Source organism: Tetrao urogallus (assembly GCF_951394365.1).
Source record: "Tetrao urogallus genome assembly, chromosome: 2".
NCBI lineage: Eukaryota > Metazoa > Chordata > Aves > Galliformes > Phasianidae > Tetrao > Tetrao urogallus.
In genome coordinates this window covers 15577810-15596350 of record NC_136814.1, presented here as the reverse complement: position 1 = coordinate 15596350, position 18541 = coordinate 15577810, and the positions used below count along the sequence as shown (strand labels likewise).

At 43.6% G+C, this 18541-nt stretch overlaps 1 protein-coding gene across 1 annotated transcript; it reads right to left on the bottom strand.

The window, feature by feature from the left end:
• Positions 1-1158: 1158 nt before the first annotated feature.
• On the bottom strand, positions 1159-16356 carry ENTPD6 (ectonucleoside triphosphate diphosphohydrolase 6; the record flags this gene model as incomplete). The annotated part of the gene is made up of 12 exons (XM_079550693.1): positions 1159-1248; positions 1477-1589; positions 2642-2698; positions 3246-3386; positions 7797-7898; positions 8247-8311; positions 8955-9034; positions 10349-10437; positions 13137-13212; positions 14359-14502; positions 15219-15295; positions 16098-16356. 12 exons carry the CDS (start codon positions 16354-16356, stop codon positions 1159-1161), a joined length of 1293 nt encoding a protein of 430 aa, XP_079406819.1.
• Positions 16357-18541: the final 2185 nt, after the last annotated feature.

Sequence of the window (18541 nt, the reverse complement as noted above, 5' to 3'; positions counted from 1 at the left end):
ATGATCAATTTTTTGGTGTATTCATGACTCCATTTTCAGTTGACATAAATACATTACCTGTGAATTTTCAAATGCAATGTACAGAGTTGCAAGCCGATACTCAACTCAGATTTTCATCATGTCTCTCTACCAGACCTCTGTTGGTCAGACCTCTTCCTCTTGCCAGAGAGAAATACCCTTCCCTTCACAGTCACACCTTATCCATGCCATCACTTTTTGGCAGTACGTACATCTGTGAACAATGGACAAAGCACAGGAGGAGTAAAACTTCCATCAAAAATCTCTGACAAACACCGGTGAGCTCACTATGAATTGCAACCATTGCCATCAAACCTGACTGACGTGTTTATGTCACAAAAACAAGGTCAAACATCCCACTGGTTCTATGGTTTTATTACTTTTTTTTCAATGTTTTAATAAAAAAAAAAACAAACATATATTAGGTATATTATTTATTTTATATGTGGCTCAAGGCAATTCATCTTCACTCAGTGTGGCTCACATAAGCCAAAAGGTTGGACACCCATACTTTAGTCCTACAGCAGATATAGGCTCTGATTCATGCCTGTCTGTATCCTGCTTCTACAGCGCTCCCAAACTTTGCTGCTTCATCAATTGAAAACCAGAGCTGAGACTTCCACACTGCATTTCAAAGCTGCTGCCTGTCCGCAGCACATCTGCGTAAATGTATTGTATTCACATGCACACTTAAGTTCTTTTTCAAACATCCAAGTAGCAAAATAAAAATTATCACTGGAAACTGCTGACAAACAGGAAAAAACACCTTGAAAAGAGCATAAAGAGTTCCCTCTGTATTGACCATTTACTACAATGATTTCAGCACAGTACAAGTGAATAGTACAGGCACATTTCAAAAAGGTGTGGTTTTCTCATAGAGATCATAGGTGTCCTGCAGAGTGCTGATTCTCCTTCAGTGATGATCAAGTTTTACAGGAATTTGACAACAGATCTGTACAATCAAGGCTTATTCCATAGAAACTGCACTATGCACTATAAGAAAAGAGCTTGTGATGGATGGGACTTGGCAGGGAAGGAGCTGAGCTTCTGAGAACCTCCCAAGGGATTCAGGAAGCCAAAAACCCTTCCCGTGTTGTGCTTCCAAAACCCGACATCCCCAAAAGTCGCCTTCAAGGAGCTTTAGTACTGCAGTCTATTGAGTGAGTCAATGTAATGAAAGGTGGCTCCCAATGCCCAGCTCGTCTCAACATTGTTGATTTTCCGGGCAAGCTGGAAAAAAAAAAAAAAAAAAAAAAAAAAGTTTAAATATAATTTTCTGTGAGAACAAAAACGTAAGGTGAATATAGTGCTGTAGGTTATGACAACTAGTTAGCACCATTATAGTGTCACTCCACCCTAAACATAAAGCGTGTTGTAGCAAGAAGGGAAATCCGAACTACTGGCATGATGGCTTGGCCATCTTCTGCCCACTCTCAGTGATCTGTTTTTGTGCACTACCTTAAAGACTTGGGTCTTTGGGAAGCCCATTTCTTGCAGGAGGAAGGTGATGTATGTGAGGTCCATGCAGAGAAAGGGGCTGCTTCCAGGGCTGATTTCCATGGTCTTGCACACTAAATAAAAAGAAAGAGGTGTCAGAATGTTCATGGTGAGCTCAGGCCTAGCATCAGCCAGCTCTGAAAAACCTCAAACAAATCCTTAGACCACTTCTTGTAACTTGTGTTCCACATCTATGAAACCTGTTAAAATAGCATTCAAAAGATATCCTTGTGTTTGCAGATGCCCAGGAACTTGGGCACACAAGAAGGAAGAGTAAAGCATTGCCTCTCTTACCCAAAGACAGCTGAGTTTACTGTACTTCCAAGGGCAAGTAGAAAAATGGGCCTCCAACTGTTCTCATGTTTACTGTAAAACTTTAAAATATCAACAATTTCAAGTGTGCCTACATCTGCTTTGTGCTGAAAAAAAGTTGTCAGCAACTTGGAAAAAACAAACATTGTGAAAACTCTCCACCCTATCCCAATAAAGCTTGAATGCTGAGCAGTTTGTTTTCTTCCCATTAGAAAGTTCCTCAATCGTATGCATTCAACAGCTGATGAAAAAAAATAACAAAGAAACTTAAAATAAAAAGCAGTTCCTTTCTCAAGATGGATCATACAAAAAGTAGTTCAGAAGTTAGAACTGCAACAATTGCTCAGTGATTCACAAAGTTTACCAAAAAGTCCCAACCCAGTTTGATCAAAGCCTGTGCAGTAAAAAAGGAATGATTACGTTTGTAAATCTGAGGCAATTCTCTCTACAGCCAATGAAGCAAAAGAGGCTACGAATCAGCTTCCTCTTGTTTCCAACTAGCAATCAAACACATGAACAAATCATGAGAAAAAAGAAAAAATACACAAGATTATTAGAACAGGTTACTTGCATGCAGTGTTAACTGGCAAGTTTACTAGTAATTATCAAGAGAGCTTTTAAATGTGTTACAAGAAAACTAAATCTCAAAAATAAAAAGTTGAGATTTTCAGAAACAAGCAGAAATAAGCACAGATTCTCCAAAAAGAGGTGCTCAGTATTTACTTAAAAAAAAAAAAGAGGCTTCTTTGCATTTCAGACATTTGTCACGTAAATCTGCACACAATTACTAGTCCTGTTTGTGTCTTTTACTTACCATACTTAGCTGCAACTTCAAAATCATTGGCTGTTAAGCTTCCTCCTTTTTCTTTATCTAAAAGAAAAAGAGTCATAAGTTTGCTTTGTGTAAAGGCAATAGTAGGTTCAAGTTGTAAAAAGAGGTCATAAAAGTTGTTTGGAAGTAAGCCTGAAATCGATGACAGAATTCACAGTTGCTTTAAAGGTACAAGAACCTTTATTAAAGATTTTTAGATTGAAAACCTCATTTTATGAAGAATTTAGTTTCCTAAAACTAGTTTCCTAAAGAAACAGTTTAAAGACTTTTCACACTTCCACATGTCTTTACTACCCTGTCCTGTGATGCTTGCACACTGTTAACACCTTTTACCAGATCTAATATATTAAATCTGAAATTATCCATGAAACAAAGAGGAGGGGTTAAGTCTGTCCCTCCTAGTCAGAGGTCCTATTTCACAACCTCAGTTTCTTCTATAATGAAATGCAATAGCATTTAATATCCACTTGAGATCAGTGTACCTCAGTACCCATGACAGCTCAGGACAGCATCATGATGTGTATCATTACTACCGTCTGTTCCAGAACCTGTCATTTTAAATGAAATGAAATGAAAACAGACATACCTATGAGACCAACCTCTGCTGCACAGTCATAGTAGTAGGAGAAAGCATAAAAGTCCAAGTCCTTCACTTCCTCAGCTTTATGTACTTTCTTGTAGAGCATCTTTGCCACTTTGTTAGAACAAGATTCATACAGAGGCTCACCTAAAAGAATGCAAAGACAAGCGGGATATGACAGGTAGGCTAAACAAACACAGTTGCTGTAGCAAGTACAAGGAGACAGGCTCCCTTTCACACAGTAGCACTTACTGAATTCTTACAGGTTCTTAACAGAGAACTGAAACAACACACCTGCATCTTCTCCCAGTGTTAGCTCTGACTATCCTCAGGTTGGAACCATATATGTGACACGTATATTGGGCCCCTCACTGCGAGAAAGACATTGAGGCCCTGGAACAAGTTCAAAGGAGGGCAACAAAGCTGGTGAGGGGTCTGGAACACAGGCCATATGTAGTTAACAAAATACGCAAGTTAGAGATGTAGTCAACGAAATACGTAAAGTGGGGGCTGTCAAGGTCATCAGGCGTAACCAGGCGTAATCTGTGTGGGCCCCCTTGCGTGGTTAGCGAATACGTGAAAGGGGGGCTGTAACAATCATCAGGCTCTGCGGGGGCTCCTTGACTCATGAGAAACCATGATGAGACATGGCAAGACAAGACATGCCACACGTCTATTGGGCACAGATAACCGTAGCAAGGGTGATTGGTAGCACAGTGATATAAGGGACAACTATAAGAAGAGTGTGTTGCTTGCAGTAAGTGCCATTTTACCATTCACCACATTGGTGTGCACCGAGGTAGATGGACAGACCGATGAGTCCCTAACGATTGCGAACACCTGTATGAGGTCTTCCGCAGGCGGAAGGCTTCATTTGGTGACCCCGACGTGATCGTTAGGGAATAGTGGTCGGCCACAGGCGGCGTGGCGATCCTACTCTCATCCGTCTCCCGTGGGGAAGGAGGCGATGACCCTAGAAGAGGGGGCTGCGGCTTAGGAGAGTGGAAGCTGGGTAGCGTCGGAGGGGGCTCCACGGCGCCAGGAGCCTGCTTAACCTGCCGAGGACCCAGGAAGCCATCGGAAGAGAAGCCCGGTGGCTGTGTGATCCGCGGGGGAGGAACACCCGGCGGAGTGAACATGGAGGCCGTCATAAAGGTGATTTCGTCCGCGTGTAAGACCTATTGCGGGAAAACTTCTCCTTCTAAGAAGGAAATAGGGGCAATGTTGTCCCTTTTACAAAAGGAGGGATTGCTTACATCTCCCTCAGATTTATATACCCCGGGGTCCTGGGATCCCATCACCGCAGCGCTTTCCCAGCGGGCGATGGTACTCGGGAAGTCAGGAGAGTTGAAAATCTGGGGGTTGGTCCTCGGCGCTCTCCGAGCCGCGAGAGAAGAAGATAGAATTCCTGAAGCTGCGCGCGTTATGATGGGTTTGGAATTTAATAACACCGTGAGAAACGGCGCGGGAAGCGTACTTTCTTGCAGGTCCCCTGAGGAAGAGAACACCGCAAATATGCTCTCAGCTATGGCGACTAACATCTCGTCCGCACCATCGGCACCCCCTTCTGCTCCCCCCTCGGCTCGAGCTTCGCATAAACAAGTAGAAGAAGACTGCGCTGAACTGTCTGCACTTTTATCTTGCAAAACGGCTCAAGTGCAGGAATCCAAGGTCGCCGAAACTCCCCAGCCGTATCCAGGACAACCGCTGTATCCTTCTCTGTGTAACCTAACACCACCTGTGGGGGCAGGGGGAATAGTGAGCTGGGATGGGACACTTGCTGTCTCCTCTCAGGAGGTGGAATGCAGTAACACCCAGGGGGGTGGGGACTGCTGGCAAGGCTCGGGTACGGATTGGTCAAAAGTTAGGGAGGTAGTAGAAGAAAAAACAGCAGAGAGAAAGGGAAGCGATGTAACTTACAGGCGCTGGGATGATAGTGTCCGGCCAGCACTGTCCACCCTGACTGCGTCTGAAGGAGTAGGTGGCGTCCGGCCGGCGCCCTCTGCTCAGGTTGCACCCGACGGAGAAAGAAATAACGATAGTCTCCGGACCCACTCTCTGCCACAGTGTTCAGACCCATTGACTCGACCCACACATCCTTTTACAAGATTGAGTGCGCATGCAACCAATCAGAAGCCTCTACAACAGTCAGTGCATGATCAAAGGGAGATGGGCACAGTGGGAGCGGTGCGGAGCCCGCAGCTTCCAGCTGTGTCTGAAAAGGATAGTGAAAGGAGAGAGGTGAATCTGCATTTGGGAGTTAAGACAGATGCACTAACAGATTGTGAGAAGTATAGATCTAGCCTGATAGAGGAAGGAAGAGTACTGGAGATCTTCCTGATAGTAGGGAATGATAACAGAGGCCCGGAAGAGGTATCCCTTGATCTGAAAGGCATCACACGCCTGATAGATTGTGCAGAGAAATGGGGATTGAAATCACCCCTCACTTTAAATGCATTAGAAGTCCTGACAGCATCAGGCCTTCTCTTTCCTCATGTAACAAATCTTATGTGCATGGTGCTTAAGCCAGTGCAGTATACATTGTGGGCATCAGAATGGTTTCCCTTCAGGGAGAGGTGGCCAGATTGAGGCCTGGAGAACAAGCAAGTCCATACAGCTGGTTTGTGAGAGCAATGCTCTCAAAGCCTGAGACATCTGCCTTGTTATTGAACAAATGTTTTTCATTTTGAGGTACACTCCAACAGGTACCTGAGACAATGTTGGTATATACTGGGAAAGGTTATGTTTGTATAAGGATCTTTGTAATTTCACACTCATAGATAGTGCCACTGAAGCTATCAGCAATCACTCTAATCTCTAATCTCTCTGTCTATAACTTTATTAGTATTGTAGGATGTGGCTTTAATTATTAAGTGTCAGTGACATCACATCAGTTCTTGCAGGATAATTACACGGTGATTAAAGACCTATCACCTGTTCCAAGTGGGATGAATCTCGTTTTGGCTTACCAAGGAAGGAACTTGGTAAGGAAGCTTTTGCAACATGATGACCTGCACCAGTTGCTGAAACATGTAAGAGATAATGGACAGAAAACCTTGATCACCGTTCACCATGACACAGAAGAGATACATCGTGTCCTAGAGAGAGTAAAGAAGGACGGAGAACACCACTGATGGCAAGTGCTTCTGGGATGGTCCACCAAAGCGACGGGAATGTTTAACTCTGTTTAACTCTATTCTGTATTCAGTTATAGTTGTATTAGGTCTAATATTAATATGCTTTACGCTTATAGTCATATTATATATAGGCATATAGGTATATTACATTTATAAGTATGGTTTAAGACATTAGGGTAGGATTATTTGGCAAATCGCGATGTAACGGGGCAAGGCTTAACCGAGAGGACAATGGCATGTATAGGCGCAATGCGGGGATTTCGGGTTGTACGCGGTTAGGGTCCTCTCGAGTTGTAGTAGATTTGCTTGAGCTTAGGGAGGGGGAGATGTAGTTAACAAAATACGCAAGTTAGAGATGTAGTCAACGAAATACGTAAAGTGGGGGCTGTCAAGGTCATCAGGCGTAACCAGGCGTAATCTGTGTGGGCCCCCTTGCGTGGTTAGCGAATACGTGAAAGGGGGGCTGTAACAATCATCAGGCTCTGCGGGGGCTCCTTGACTCATGAGAAACCATGATGAGACATGGCAAGACAAGACATGCCACACGTCTATTGGGCACAGATAACCGTAGCAAGGGTGATTGGTAGCACAGTGATATAAGGGACAACTATAAGAAGAGTGTGTTGCTTGCAGTAAGTGCCATTTTACCATTCACCACATTGGTGTGCACCGAGGTAGATGGACAGACCGATGAGTCCCTAACGATTGCGAACACCTGTATGAGGTCTTCCGCAGGCGGAAGGCTTCAGCCATATGAGGAGAGGCTGAAGGAGCTGGGAATGTTCAGCCTGGAGAAGAGGAGGCTCAGGGGAGACCTCATTGCTCTCTATAACTTCCTGAAGGGAGGTTGTAGTGAGCTGGGGGTCGGCCTCTTCTCTCGTGCCATTAGTGATAGGACCAGAGGGAATGGTTTCAAGCTACGGCAGGGGAGATTCAGGCTGGACATGAGGAAGTATTACTTTTCAGAAAGGGTGGTCAGGCACTGGAATGGACTGCCAAGGGAGGTGGTGGAGTCACCGAGCCTGGGGGTGTTCAAGGAAAGGCTGGATGTTGTGTTGAGGGACATGGTTTAGTGGGAGCTATTGGGAATAGGTGAACGGTTGGACTGGATGATCTTTTAGGTCTTTTCCAACCTTGGTGATTCTATGATTCTATGATTCTATGACATCAGGGATGAACAACACAATTTGAGGCAGATGGATTATCAAAAGGGAGTGCCCAGCTCCAACTGCATTACTACTAACAGCTTTACTGACTGGACAGACATACCACAGCATGAAAGGCAACATTTGTAGAATGCATATCAAGAAAGTTGGACAGAAGAGTACACAGACAGATAATTTCCAAGAAGCTGAAAATATGTAATTTACTTTGCTACTAGCTGGCCTAGACAGGAAGAGAGAGTGATAAAGCACTATACCTGCCTTCTGTCCTTTAATTTTGTACAGTATCTCAGCATGTTGCCACTCAGATTTGAAGCCAGGTGGTAAACAAGGGCTGATCAGTTCCTCACCTTCTCCTACTGCAGAAGTAAAATAAAGGCACTTTAAAGAAAAACATGAGGAGTTAATTTTAGCATCCTCATCCCCAGCCCTGCTTTTTTCTGAACCACATGCTTAGTAATGCATCTCTAAGCACCAGTCGTGGCTTTAGGGCCCCACAACCTCTAAGGTTGTCAAGAATCCATGTCTTCTGGGATCCGTTAGTGTCACCTTGTACATTTGTCTCAAATACAGTCAGCCATGGCGACAGGAATTTGCCACCACTCAGGCACCTTCACTTCAGTGGGAAGGGGACAGATGACCTTTTTCTCTACAACACAGCAGTGCACTCTCTACCCAGAGCCAAGACTTGAGTGCCTGTAACTTACAGGGTTTTCCTTCAACTCCTCCTAAAATGGCGAGCCTTGCTGACATCAGCCCAAGTCCCAGGTAACTGCAAAGGGAAGAAAAGCCTCTGTGAACAACAAACATCCTTCCTCTGATACTCCACTGACAGCTTGGGTAGGACATGCCTGTTTCCTCTATGTGGTCCCAGCAAAACAGCTCAAGTCGGTTGCTAATGTCCATAAGGGGAATGGTGTGACAGCCCACTGTCATATTATCCTTACCCAGAAGGATAATCTGTCCTTGTAAAAGCACAGTGAATAGCTGTCAACTATAATCTGCCTCCTGAAAGACTGGGAATGCTTCAGGCATTCTTCTAACCTTTCTCTTACCCTCCTCAAAGTCAGCACAACCTCCTACACGTAGCATTGACTTTTTCTAAGCCCCAAAACATTCCACAGCAAACACAGGTGGGAAGGAGCTGCTTCCCTCTGCCCAAAACAGCAGGTACAGAGGCAGTTTCAAAGCAAGAGGTGGAGCTACAGCCCCTCACTTTCTCAGCCATCAGACTGCTTGCCTGCCAGTTGATTTGCACAGCTCCCTCCCTACTCCAAGAGCTTGTGTGGACGGTGACCTGACTCAGGTTTCTCCACTTCTCAGGACTCATCTGAACTTCAGCAAAATGCCTGGGTCTCACTGGCTTCACTGAAAGTAACCTATTTTTACAGTATGGCCTCTTTCTCACAACTGACCTGTAGGAATACAGCTTGTAGGTGCTGTTAAACATCTGAAATGAAGTTGTATGGCCAGCTGGTGATGTCTGGAGAGTTGCCTGAGGGAGAAAAAGATGTCATGGCAAGGTTACTGCCAGCAATGGCAAACATCAGCAACACAACCTTTCAAACCTTTCAGCCTTCCAAACGTAGAACAGTCCAGGCATGGTTCAGAGACAAAGAATGACTTCTTGAGTATTTTAGTTTGACCGCTGACATTTAAGATGACCAAAAAACCCAGACTTAAAATATGGACTTCACATGAGAGTAAGAACTGATTACATCTATATCCACACCAAAATGGTCGGTAATTTTAATTAGAAAGGAATCCTTATTCCAGCTCTTAACTGCTTTTGTCGAGTTGATACAGAAACTGCTTCTTCATATGATCTCTATGAGGTAAAACTATGGCAAATAATGAGAAAACTGGGCACGTGATTCTCCAGTGAATTCAGCTGCAAACTGCCACAAGTTGGAGGAAAAGCGCATCACTGTGCCTGCTAAGAAACAGAGTGAGGACCCGCCTGTGGTCTGAGGAAATGAAAGGATAATTGTCTAAAGCACTGTGCAGCCTCTTTTCCAAGAGCACCACATCAGCAGGGGGCAAAGCACAGGCTGCTCATGCCTAGCTGCTCATATTTGTCACCTCCTCTGAGTCCTGAATTCCCACATCCCGGACCCCTCACATCCCAGCACTCTGCTGTGAAAGCACAACACCTTGATCAGCTCAGGTTTGTGCATTTGGATACAGCATCCTTATCCTCTGCTTCTGCACAGCTTTACTACAAACTCTGCTAAGGCCAAAACCTCACTACTCTATACACACAGGTCTTCCTGCTCACAGAACACCTAAAATAATGCCACCACAGGAACACAGGAAGCTGAAATGACAAACATCAGCATGTATTTCTAACTGCATAATGAGAGTTGCTCCTAAGAAAGCATTCATTGCATTCATTTGCAAAACAGTGAACTCAGGAAAGCTAGAAACAAGGATGGAGAAGGAATCTTATGTTCTTAAAACACAATATAAGCCAAATGTCGGGCTTGGATTCATTAACAGCATTCCCTCTGAGGTCTTCACTTTACCCAGAGCAAACTGAGAGTCAAAGATTAACACTGTCAGGACGCTGTATTGCCCCTGACACAAAGCAGCCCTGGCAGTTTCACCGCATGCACCAACCCATGGAGTTGGAACAAGACAACCAGCGGAATATGAATGCCTCCATTACTGCCTGCAACAAGGTATATGTGACCAACTGATAAGGGCTCTTCTGTCAGAAGCAAGGCTTCACGTCACACCCTTGGCCTGTTTCTAAACCTGAGCAGTTACTGATTTCTGCACCAACATTTCCATACAGTGTTCACATTACCTCAGTGCGTGGAAGGAAGGTGATCTGCGTTGATCCACCACCCAAATCCAGCATTCCTACACTTCTCTTCTGCGGATCATCTAAGCTACCTAAAATATGTGACAGAACAGGTAAAGCCAAGTGGACACAGTGAGAATGAAGCAAGGAATAAAACCAAAAGTAGAGCTGTAAAGCAGAATGACAATCTAACTTCATTGGTCAGCTTCCAGCCAGCACTAGATTATAACACTGACTGCTAGTCATTTACCTGTGCTTTATGAGGGTGACATGAAAATCTTCCAAGTGGCACAGTCTGTGTTATTTCCCTGATGGCTGTTCAAGCCCTAATTATAGCAGCTTTGGTTACTGGAATCCTAAACATTTTTCAGTGGATGCAAGGACCCTTTTGCAAACTTCACTCTCATAACCACTTTGAAATGCAAAAGAACGTGGTTTTCCTGGCCATCTCTCCCTGGTCTCACAGCAGTATTTTGTAGCTTCAAAAAGCCAAGGGGATGAGAGAATGAAGAGCTGGCCTGACAGACTGGCCTCCCTTGGAATTCTTCTTGCTGCTAACCCATACTTCTCACTTAAATCCAACTCTTCTCAGATCAATCTTTCAAACACACCTTCCTGACAACCTCAGTGTGTGCCAAGTACTGGAATGTATAGCTCATGAGAGATAATGCTGGAAGATCATTAACCTTTCTGATACTTCCCATGAGCAAAAAAGCTTTACAGCACTTGTCGTAAGGCTCTGCACACTGTGCTGATTGCTTGGAAGGCAGACTGGTCTGCTTATTGCCAGAGCAGACTTCAGCTTAGTTTTTCTACAGCCATCCCTTCCTATGTTTAGCACTGACTTCTATCTTATAAATCTGTAGGAAAGTACAACACTACTTTCACACTGTGCAACTGTGAAGCAGTTCTAGAAAATTACTAAAGAACACAGAGCTTGTGGGGAACTGTTAAAAGGAATTAAATGCTCTGTTACCTTATAAGAAACTCGAAGAACAACTACATGAACATCAAGGAAAAGGGATTAAATTCCTCAATCCTAATAACTTAAGTGGTCCACCACAAAAACAACTGATGACTTAATCCTAGATCCTTCTTTCTCCAAGCCAATGAATGAACAAATACTATACAAGGGCAGAAGACAGTATACATTTCACAGCATTAGGCATATTTTCATAGATATGCTCATATAAACATACCTGTTAAAAAATTTATTGTGATCCAGGCTGAAATACCTAACAAGGAAGAGATTCAGAAGATGCACTGTTAGATCACATAGCTTCATTTTATCCAACAACAGTAACAACTAAGATGAGCCATACAACAAGGTGTTCCTGCTTTAGTATCTTTTTAGCTGGAGGTATTTTAAGGTTTTCTCACATGCTTTCACTGCACCATCTAAACAAAACAATAGCAAACCACAGCTAGTCATCTAAGCACAGAAAGAGACGCCAAAGACTATCAGTCACAAGCTCCTTTGCCCCTGTTTCACAAATGGACAATTTCTAATACAATGTTCCCAAACAATATCTAGCTGAGAACTGAGCAGGAAGGACTTCCAAGAGGAGCAAACAGAATTGGTTCTGCTGAGCTACTCTGACCCAGCTTGCCCCAAAGCCATTGCTTCCACAACTGTCAATGTCTGTCAAAAGCCAAAATTAGATGCCTGGAACAAATAGAATGACCTTCTACACCAGAACTTATGTGGTGCTAGGAGGAGAAGCCCTGTATACAAAATGCCTACAGAACGTGGTTCTTCACAGGTCAAAAACCTCAGTTTGAAGTCCCAAAGGCTTCAGTGGCTTCAGTCCTTAGCTATGTAATAAGGAAATTACCTACATTCACATTGTTCATTTTCTAGAAAAATACCCATTGGCAAGCTTTTGTTTGATGTGAGGCATTTGATTTTTCTTTTGAACGTTAAGAATTTTCATCTTTTCAGTGTTTAAATTTTTCCTGTTTTCCTCAAGGCACTTCTGCAAACCACACTGTTTCTGTCCCTTTATTGTTTTGTAAACCTTTCCTCTGTGAATTAGGTGAATTAATGGCCTTTATGTTAACAAATTAAAATATTTATCCATTTGGTTAAAATTAAGGCACACTGAGGAACAAGTTCTTGTTCAACCTTGGCTAAACCAACTGCTATGAAAAATGAAGACAATTAGTGTCTTTCTTCCATGAAGCAGTAAAAAAGAAACTCATAAGCAGTCCAAATCAGCAGCTACTTTCAAGTTTTGCTTCTAAGTAAGTTAAAAACACTTCAACACTAAGTAACCCACAATTTAGAAATTCTCCTTTGAATCACTTCAAGTGAAGACTGATTCTGGTTCTGTCCTCAGCTCTTTTTTGATAAACATCAGTGTACTTTAATAGCTATTTTCTCTATATAACTTTTTTTTTCACGTTCAATTCACAATCACAGTTATTAGATCAGTTGTAATCAAATATTTCCAGCAAGCTCAGATGAGTATAATCCAAAGCAGGGTGTGCAGAAGCAGTTGTTGAAGCCCATCTCAACAAGCAGATACAAAAAAACCTTCCTGAAGTGCTGACTGCCCAGTGGCCTCCTGCTGATCCCACAGGAACTGCCTGGCACTCAGACCTTTAAAGTCAGGACAGAATTCAGGACTCAGAAAATGTAGCACAAAATCTCTTTGGCAGGCACAGCCTGAGGCAGTATAAAAACTATCAAACCTGCTACTTGCAGGTTCCTATTACCCTCAGTGAAGTCCTGCCACAGTGCAGTACGAATCTCAAGAACTGCAGAAAAGTTCCTCAGAAGTAAACCTACCTTCATCAGTTCCATTCATTATCGACACACAGTTGTCCCTCACGAAGAAGGGGGAAGCCTGAAAAATCTCCTTCACCTGTAGTTCAAATAAAAGCTACACTCAGAGAAATCTTTTTCTTTCCATTTGAAAGGAAGGGTATTTGTTTAAACTCTGGTTTTACACAAGTGTTCCTTTTCTTGGGCCAGATTCCTTAAGTTCAAGAGCTCAGTAAGCATCAGGCTGTGCTAAACTATAGAAAGTCAGTGATTTACAGGCAGTTTGGTGAAGAGACAGAACAGACAGGTGGGTGTTCAAACATGAAGACTGCTCAGAAATGCTGATAACATGGGTAGGGTATGGTGGTAGATATGCTGGTAACATTTCACTCTTGCAGTGAGCAACACATGGGGTATGAATACCTAAAGGAGAGAAAGGAAATGGACACTCATGGTTTCAGAAATGCCCAGGGGATGGCATTTTTTAACATGAGTATGTTGGCTGTTAGAGGTCTGCACTGCACCCTGCAAGAGGCAGTAAGACCCTATGTTTCTTGTGTCTCCTAAAGCAACTGCTTTAAGAGTTGCATTAGTTCCAGCCGAAATTTGGTACGGAAAAAAAACCAGACTGTCTTGTAGGCAGCAAAGAACAATATGGACAATATTGGTTTAAACCACAACACATTTCTTCCTTCCAATCACTGCTTAGAAAAAGAGTACATTTAGGGCACTAAATTTTCCAGCAGCTGTAAGATCTAGGACATAATATTTTTATTTTTTAAAATACTTGTCATGGTTTAAAATATCAAACATTTTACGTGCCTGTAAATACAATTCACATTATTTCTAACCAATATAGAGCCGAGGAACCTTGCAGCAGCAGGCTGATAACACAACAAATCAAACAGGAGAGCTTTTCCCAGAACAGCAGGATTCTGGTCAAAACCACCAACAAACCAGTGCACCAACAAGTCTCTGACTTCTGTTAGAAGTATCACATTATGCTTGTTATGTTGCATGTTGTTTCCAGGCTTATTTGGAGCTGTCATTATTCCTCTATGTCTGTACTCATACAATTACTTAATCTGAACCCATCTGAGATCAGGTGACTGTGCAGCGCTTTCAGAGTAAAATGACAGGAATGACTCATACATACGAAGCATAAAGGAGCATGTGCTTTACACAGAAAGGAACAAATATTGTCATAGAATTTCTGGAAAGGAAACTGAAAGACAAGAAACAGTACCTTATCCAGCAACTTCTGAGCCTTTTCTCCTGGCAGCAACCGCAGGCCAGCTGTAGCTTTCAGGACCAGAGGAGTAAACTTCCAGAGTTCCATAGGAACTTCCTTCTTCGCCACCTCCAGGAGCTCTCTTATTCCTTGTCCACTCTGTGAGCAGAGAAAGAACCCCCAAAAAAGTATCTTAGAAACTCTTAAGATTTGCCTTTCTTGGAAGGGCAAAAGGGTGATCATAATAATCTAAGTGTGGAACAGGGAGAAGTGAAGACCAAAAGGAGCCAGAAGGCATATAGGTATAACCGGTTTTATCCATCAGCAAGTTCAAAAACAAAATACTCACTCTCAAACAGTGCCACTGCCAAACAATACCAGAGGTTTGGCTACAAAAATCAAAATCAATGTGATAAATCCTTGGGCAATAAAGCCCTTTGGGGCTAATAAAACACTATGAGCTGTGTTCATGTCTGGCTCAGCAAGTCTCCACATCCCTGTGAGTCAGAAGATGAGGGAGGCAGTGACTTGATACTTGGCCGGTTGGGTTTTTTTGATTCTTCCCCTGAGAATCCACTTCTAGTCCCTTTTGGAGATGGCTCAGCTCCAATGCAACCTCGCTCTTTTGTCATATTCTTAAGCACACAGAAAATATTAAGGCAGAGATAAGAAAAGCATCAGCTCTTCTTAACTGATATAAGCGAGCAGAATAAGATGCATTTGGTTTCTTGATCCTCTGACAGCTGACCAATTTTTCCTGTGGGTTTGTATCATTTGGAGACTGATCTGAGACAGTTCAGCAGAAATGATCTGCATGGCATATCAAGAACAGGATGCTTTAGGGCACGTGAACTCTATAAGAGAAACAAGAATACCTTTTCGACATCATCAGCGTATGCAGACAGACCTGGCTTCAGCGCTTTAAACGTCTCATGGGTTAACTTGGGAGTCTCTGTTCAAAAGCAGTATTCCAAAATAAGTACTGGTACAAATCATTTGGATACACAAAAAGAAAACCTAGTACAAATTATATCATTAGGCACTAATGAGAATAAACTGAAGCCTCTGCTTAAAGAACTATCAAAGGCCATCAAACCTGTTAAACACAGCCCCTGCTGTGAAATTAGCTCTCTACAAAACTATTTGTTAAAGCTGACTGTGCTGGTGTGCACCATATGTGTATTTTTTTGCACACATCAGACACATCATTAGATGATAGAATCATAGAACTGCTCAGGTTGGAAAAGACCTTAAAGATCATTGAGTCCAACCACGACCTAACCATACTACACTAACAACCCTCCGCTAATCATGCCCCTGAGCACCACATCCAAAGGTTTTTAAACACATTCAGGGATGGTGACTCAACCACCTCCCTGGGGAGGCTATGGTACAAGTTCTCTTTAATCCCTTACCCCTTATATAACCCCGTTATATGCAGCCTTCCAAACTACACAGGTAACAAGCGCCACATGTTTCAGCATGCTCAGCTCTGGCTAAATTTGACTCTAACAAAAGTCAGTGGAAGTTTTACCACCATTTTCAATGGCAGCAAAGAGCAAGACCTAAGCATTTTGGAAAGCTGCAGGATAGACAATTACATGAACATGCAGGCAAGGCAGCATGGGTCCCTCTTGGCGGCTCTAGAGAAAGCTGAAGCACATTTGTGCAAGTACTCCCTAGAACAGAACCATCAATAGGCTGCACCACAATTTATAGAGGAGTTTGCATATTGCGCCATGCACAAGCCGTACCTTTTGGCTGCTGTGTAAATTTAAAAATATGGATGCGAGTTCCTGTGCTTCCCGCATCAAACATGATTCCATAGAAGACTGAGAGATCTGCGGTCAGCGCCTGACGGTTCAGTTTGTCTCCAGTGCTTTCAGCAATTCCTTCCGTTGCTGCCACAAGCGCTTTGGAATCCAAGTGCCATTTCATGTATGCGACGTAAAACGCTATGCACGCCAAAATCCCAAACGCAAAGAACCGCTTTGATATCTTCATGGCTTCCATTTATCAGATGTTTTGTTTCCTTCTGTTACCGAATGCTTTATTTCTGTTTCACACAGAATAAGTGGTTTCCCCATCACTCCTACATCCAACAGAAAAGAAAGATGTGTTTTACTTTCTAAACCGGGAGAAAGTATTCTAAAAAGAAAGAGGTAAAAGCATGATGATTATTTGATGACAGACTTGTGGAAGTAAACTTGACTTGAGCTTTAGTTAAATACTTAACTGTCAGTGGTAAATATGTTCATAGCACCATAGAGGTGTTTGAGTTGGAAGGAACCCTCAAAGGCCATCTAGTCCAACCCCTCTGCAATGAACAGGGACACCTACAGCTCCATCAGGTGCACAGAGCCCTGTCCAGCCTGACCTTGAGTGTCACCAGGGATGGAGTTTCTACCACATCTCTAGGCAACTTTGCCAGTGCCTTACCACCCTTATTTAAGAAACGTCTTCCTTGTGTTCAATCTAAGTCTCCCCTCTTTTAGTTTGAAATCACTTCCCCCTGTCCTATCACAACATACCCTGCTAAAGAGTCTGTCCCCTTCTTTCTTACGTCCCTCCCCTTTAAATAGTGAAAGGCTGCTCTGAGCTCTCCCTGGAGCCTTCTCTTCTCCAGGCTGAACAGCCTCAGCTCTCTCAGCCTGTCCTCGCAGAGGAGGTGTTCCATCCTTTGGATCGTTTCCTGATAGTTGGGCATGACTGTCAAAGAAAGCAACTGTCCACTGCAACAGAGCGTGGAAAAAAGCCTTACACACAGTGACAGAGTCCTGGTTGCATGTAAAAGGATTTATGCCTTCAGCTTCTTCAGTACTTAGAGTGAGACTAAGGTATCGGCTAAACTCTTCAGAGATCAAATCTATCTTGACAAATCCAGGGAAACTTGCAGCTAGATGTGTAAAATGACTCTATCAGGATCATGCAGTGTCCTGCATTCATAAAGCTGGGATTATGCTATGAACTGCTTGTAAAATTGGTTCTAGCAGCAAATCCCTCTCTCTCATGCTGCCTGTCCCAGACATGGAAAGCCTCCACGGCAGCTGGATGCCTGTAACACTGCACACTGCTTTCCCACTGGTTCAGAAGGTGTATTTCCATTCTTCTTCAGAATGTCACTGAGATCTACAGCAAATTTTAAGATGTGAAATAGCATAAATATATATATTTTTTTCCCACTCTTCCTGAGGCCTACGAAAGAACTGAGAAAGGAGAAACCAGAGAAACTGGATTTCCTGTCTATAGCAGGGGTTGGAACTAGATGCCCTTAAAGGTCCCTTCCAACCCAAACCATTCTATGATCCTATAAGCTTAAACTGAGGGGGGACGGAACCTCAAGAGGCTTCCTGTTCAAATCACAGGCAGCCGTGGGGATCCAACACTTGCTGAGGACTTTACCCCCATTGGATCCTACACAAGGATGTCCCTCCCACAACCTCTCTGAGCAACCTGAATCATGTGCAGTTATCTTTGTTTGTTCCTGGATGACAAAGGAGTGCCCAGGAGACTGGACTTGGGTGTGGTGGTGATGGGCTGCCAGTTGGACATGATGATCTTAGTGCACTTTTCCAACCGCAATGACTCTGTGACTCTTTGAATGTAAAAACAGTGTTTAAGGAAGAAGATGGAGGGAGTTGAGCTGGTTCCCAACACCAGGAAAGAAACTACAGCAGAGCACAACAGAACACATGTACAGGTAACGCAGACACCTCGATGATTAAAAAGCAGTCAACGGTGATTTAGGGTGAAAAAATTACTTATCCTTACTTCGTTTGGCAGTGTAATGAAAAAGAGGAAGGAATCCAATCGCTGAAGCTGACTTCAAGGAGGTTTTGACTGTGGCAATCGGTTGATGACGGGAATTTAGGGGATAATAGAGGGCGAGTGGGAGGAATTTAAAATTCAAGGGGATTGTGGCATGCTGTCAAACGTTCTAGAAATGGAAGGAGGTGAGACTGCAGGCACAAACACAACCAGGAGCGATAATTATTGCACACAGTCCAGCCTTCCCGGTCTGAGAAAGGCCTCGGCTAGAGTTGCGGTGCCCAACGGCTGAAAGGAAAGCAGGAGCCGGATCAATTCCGGACGCAGAGATGTGCGTGAGCTGAACGGGGAGCGGAGCAGGGACAGCCCCGAGCGCTGCGCAGCTCACGCCTTTCTGCCCGGCACAGGGATCGGCTCCTCCCGGGGCTGG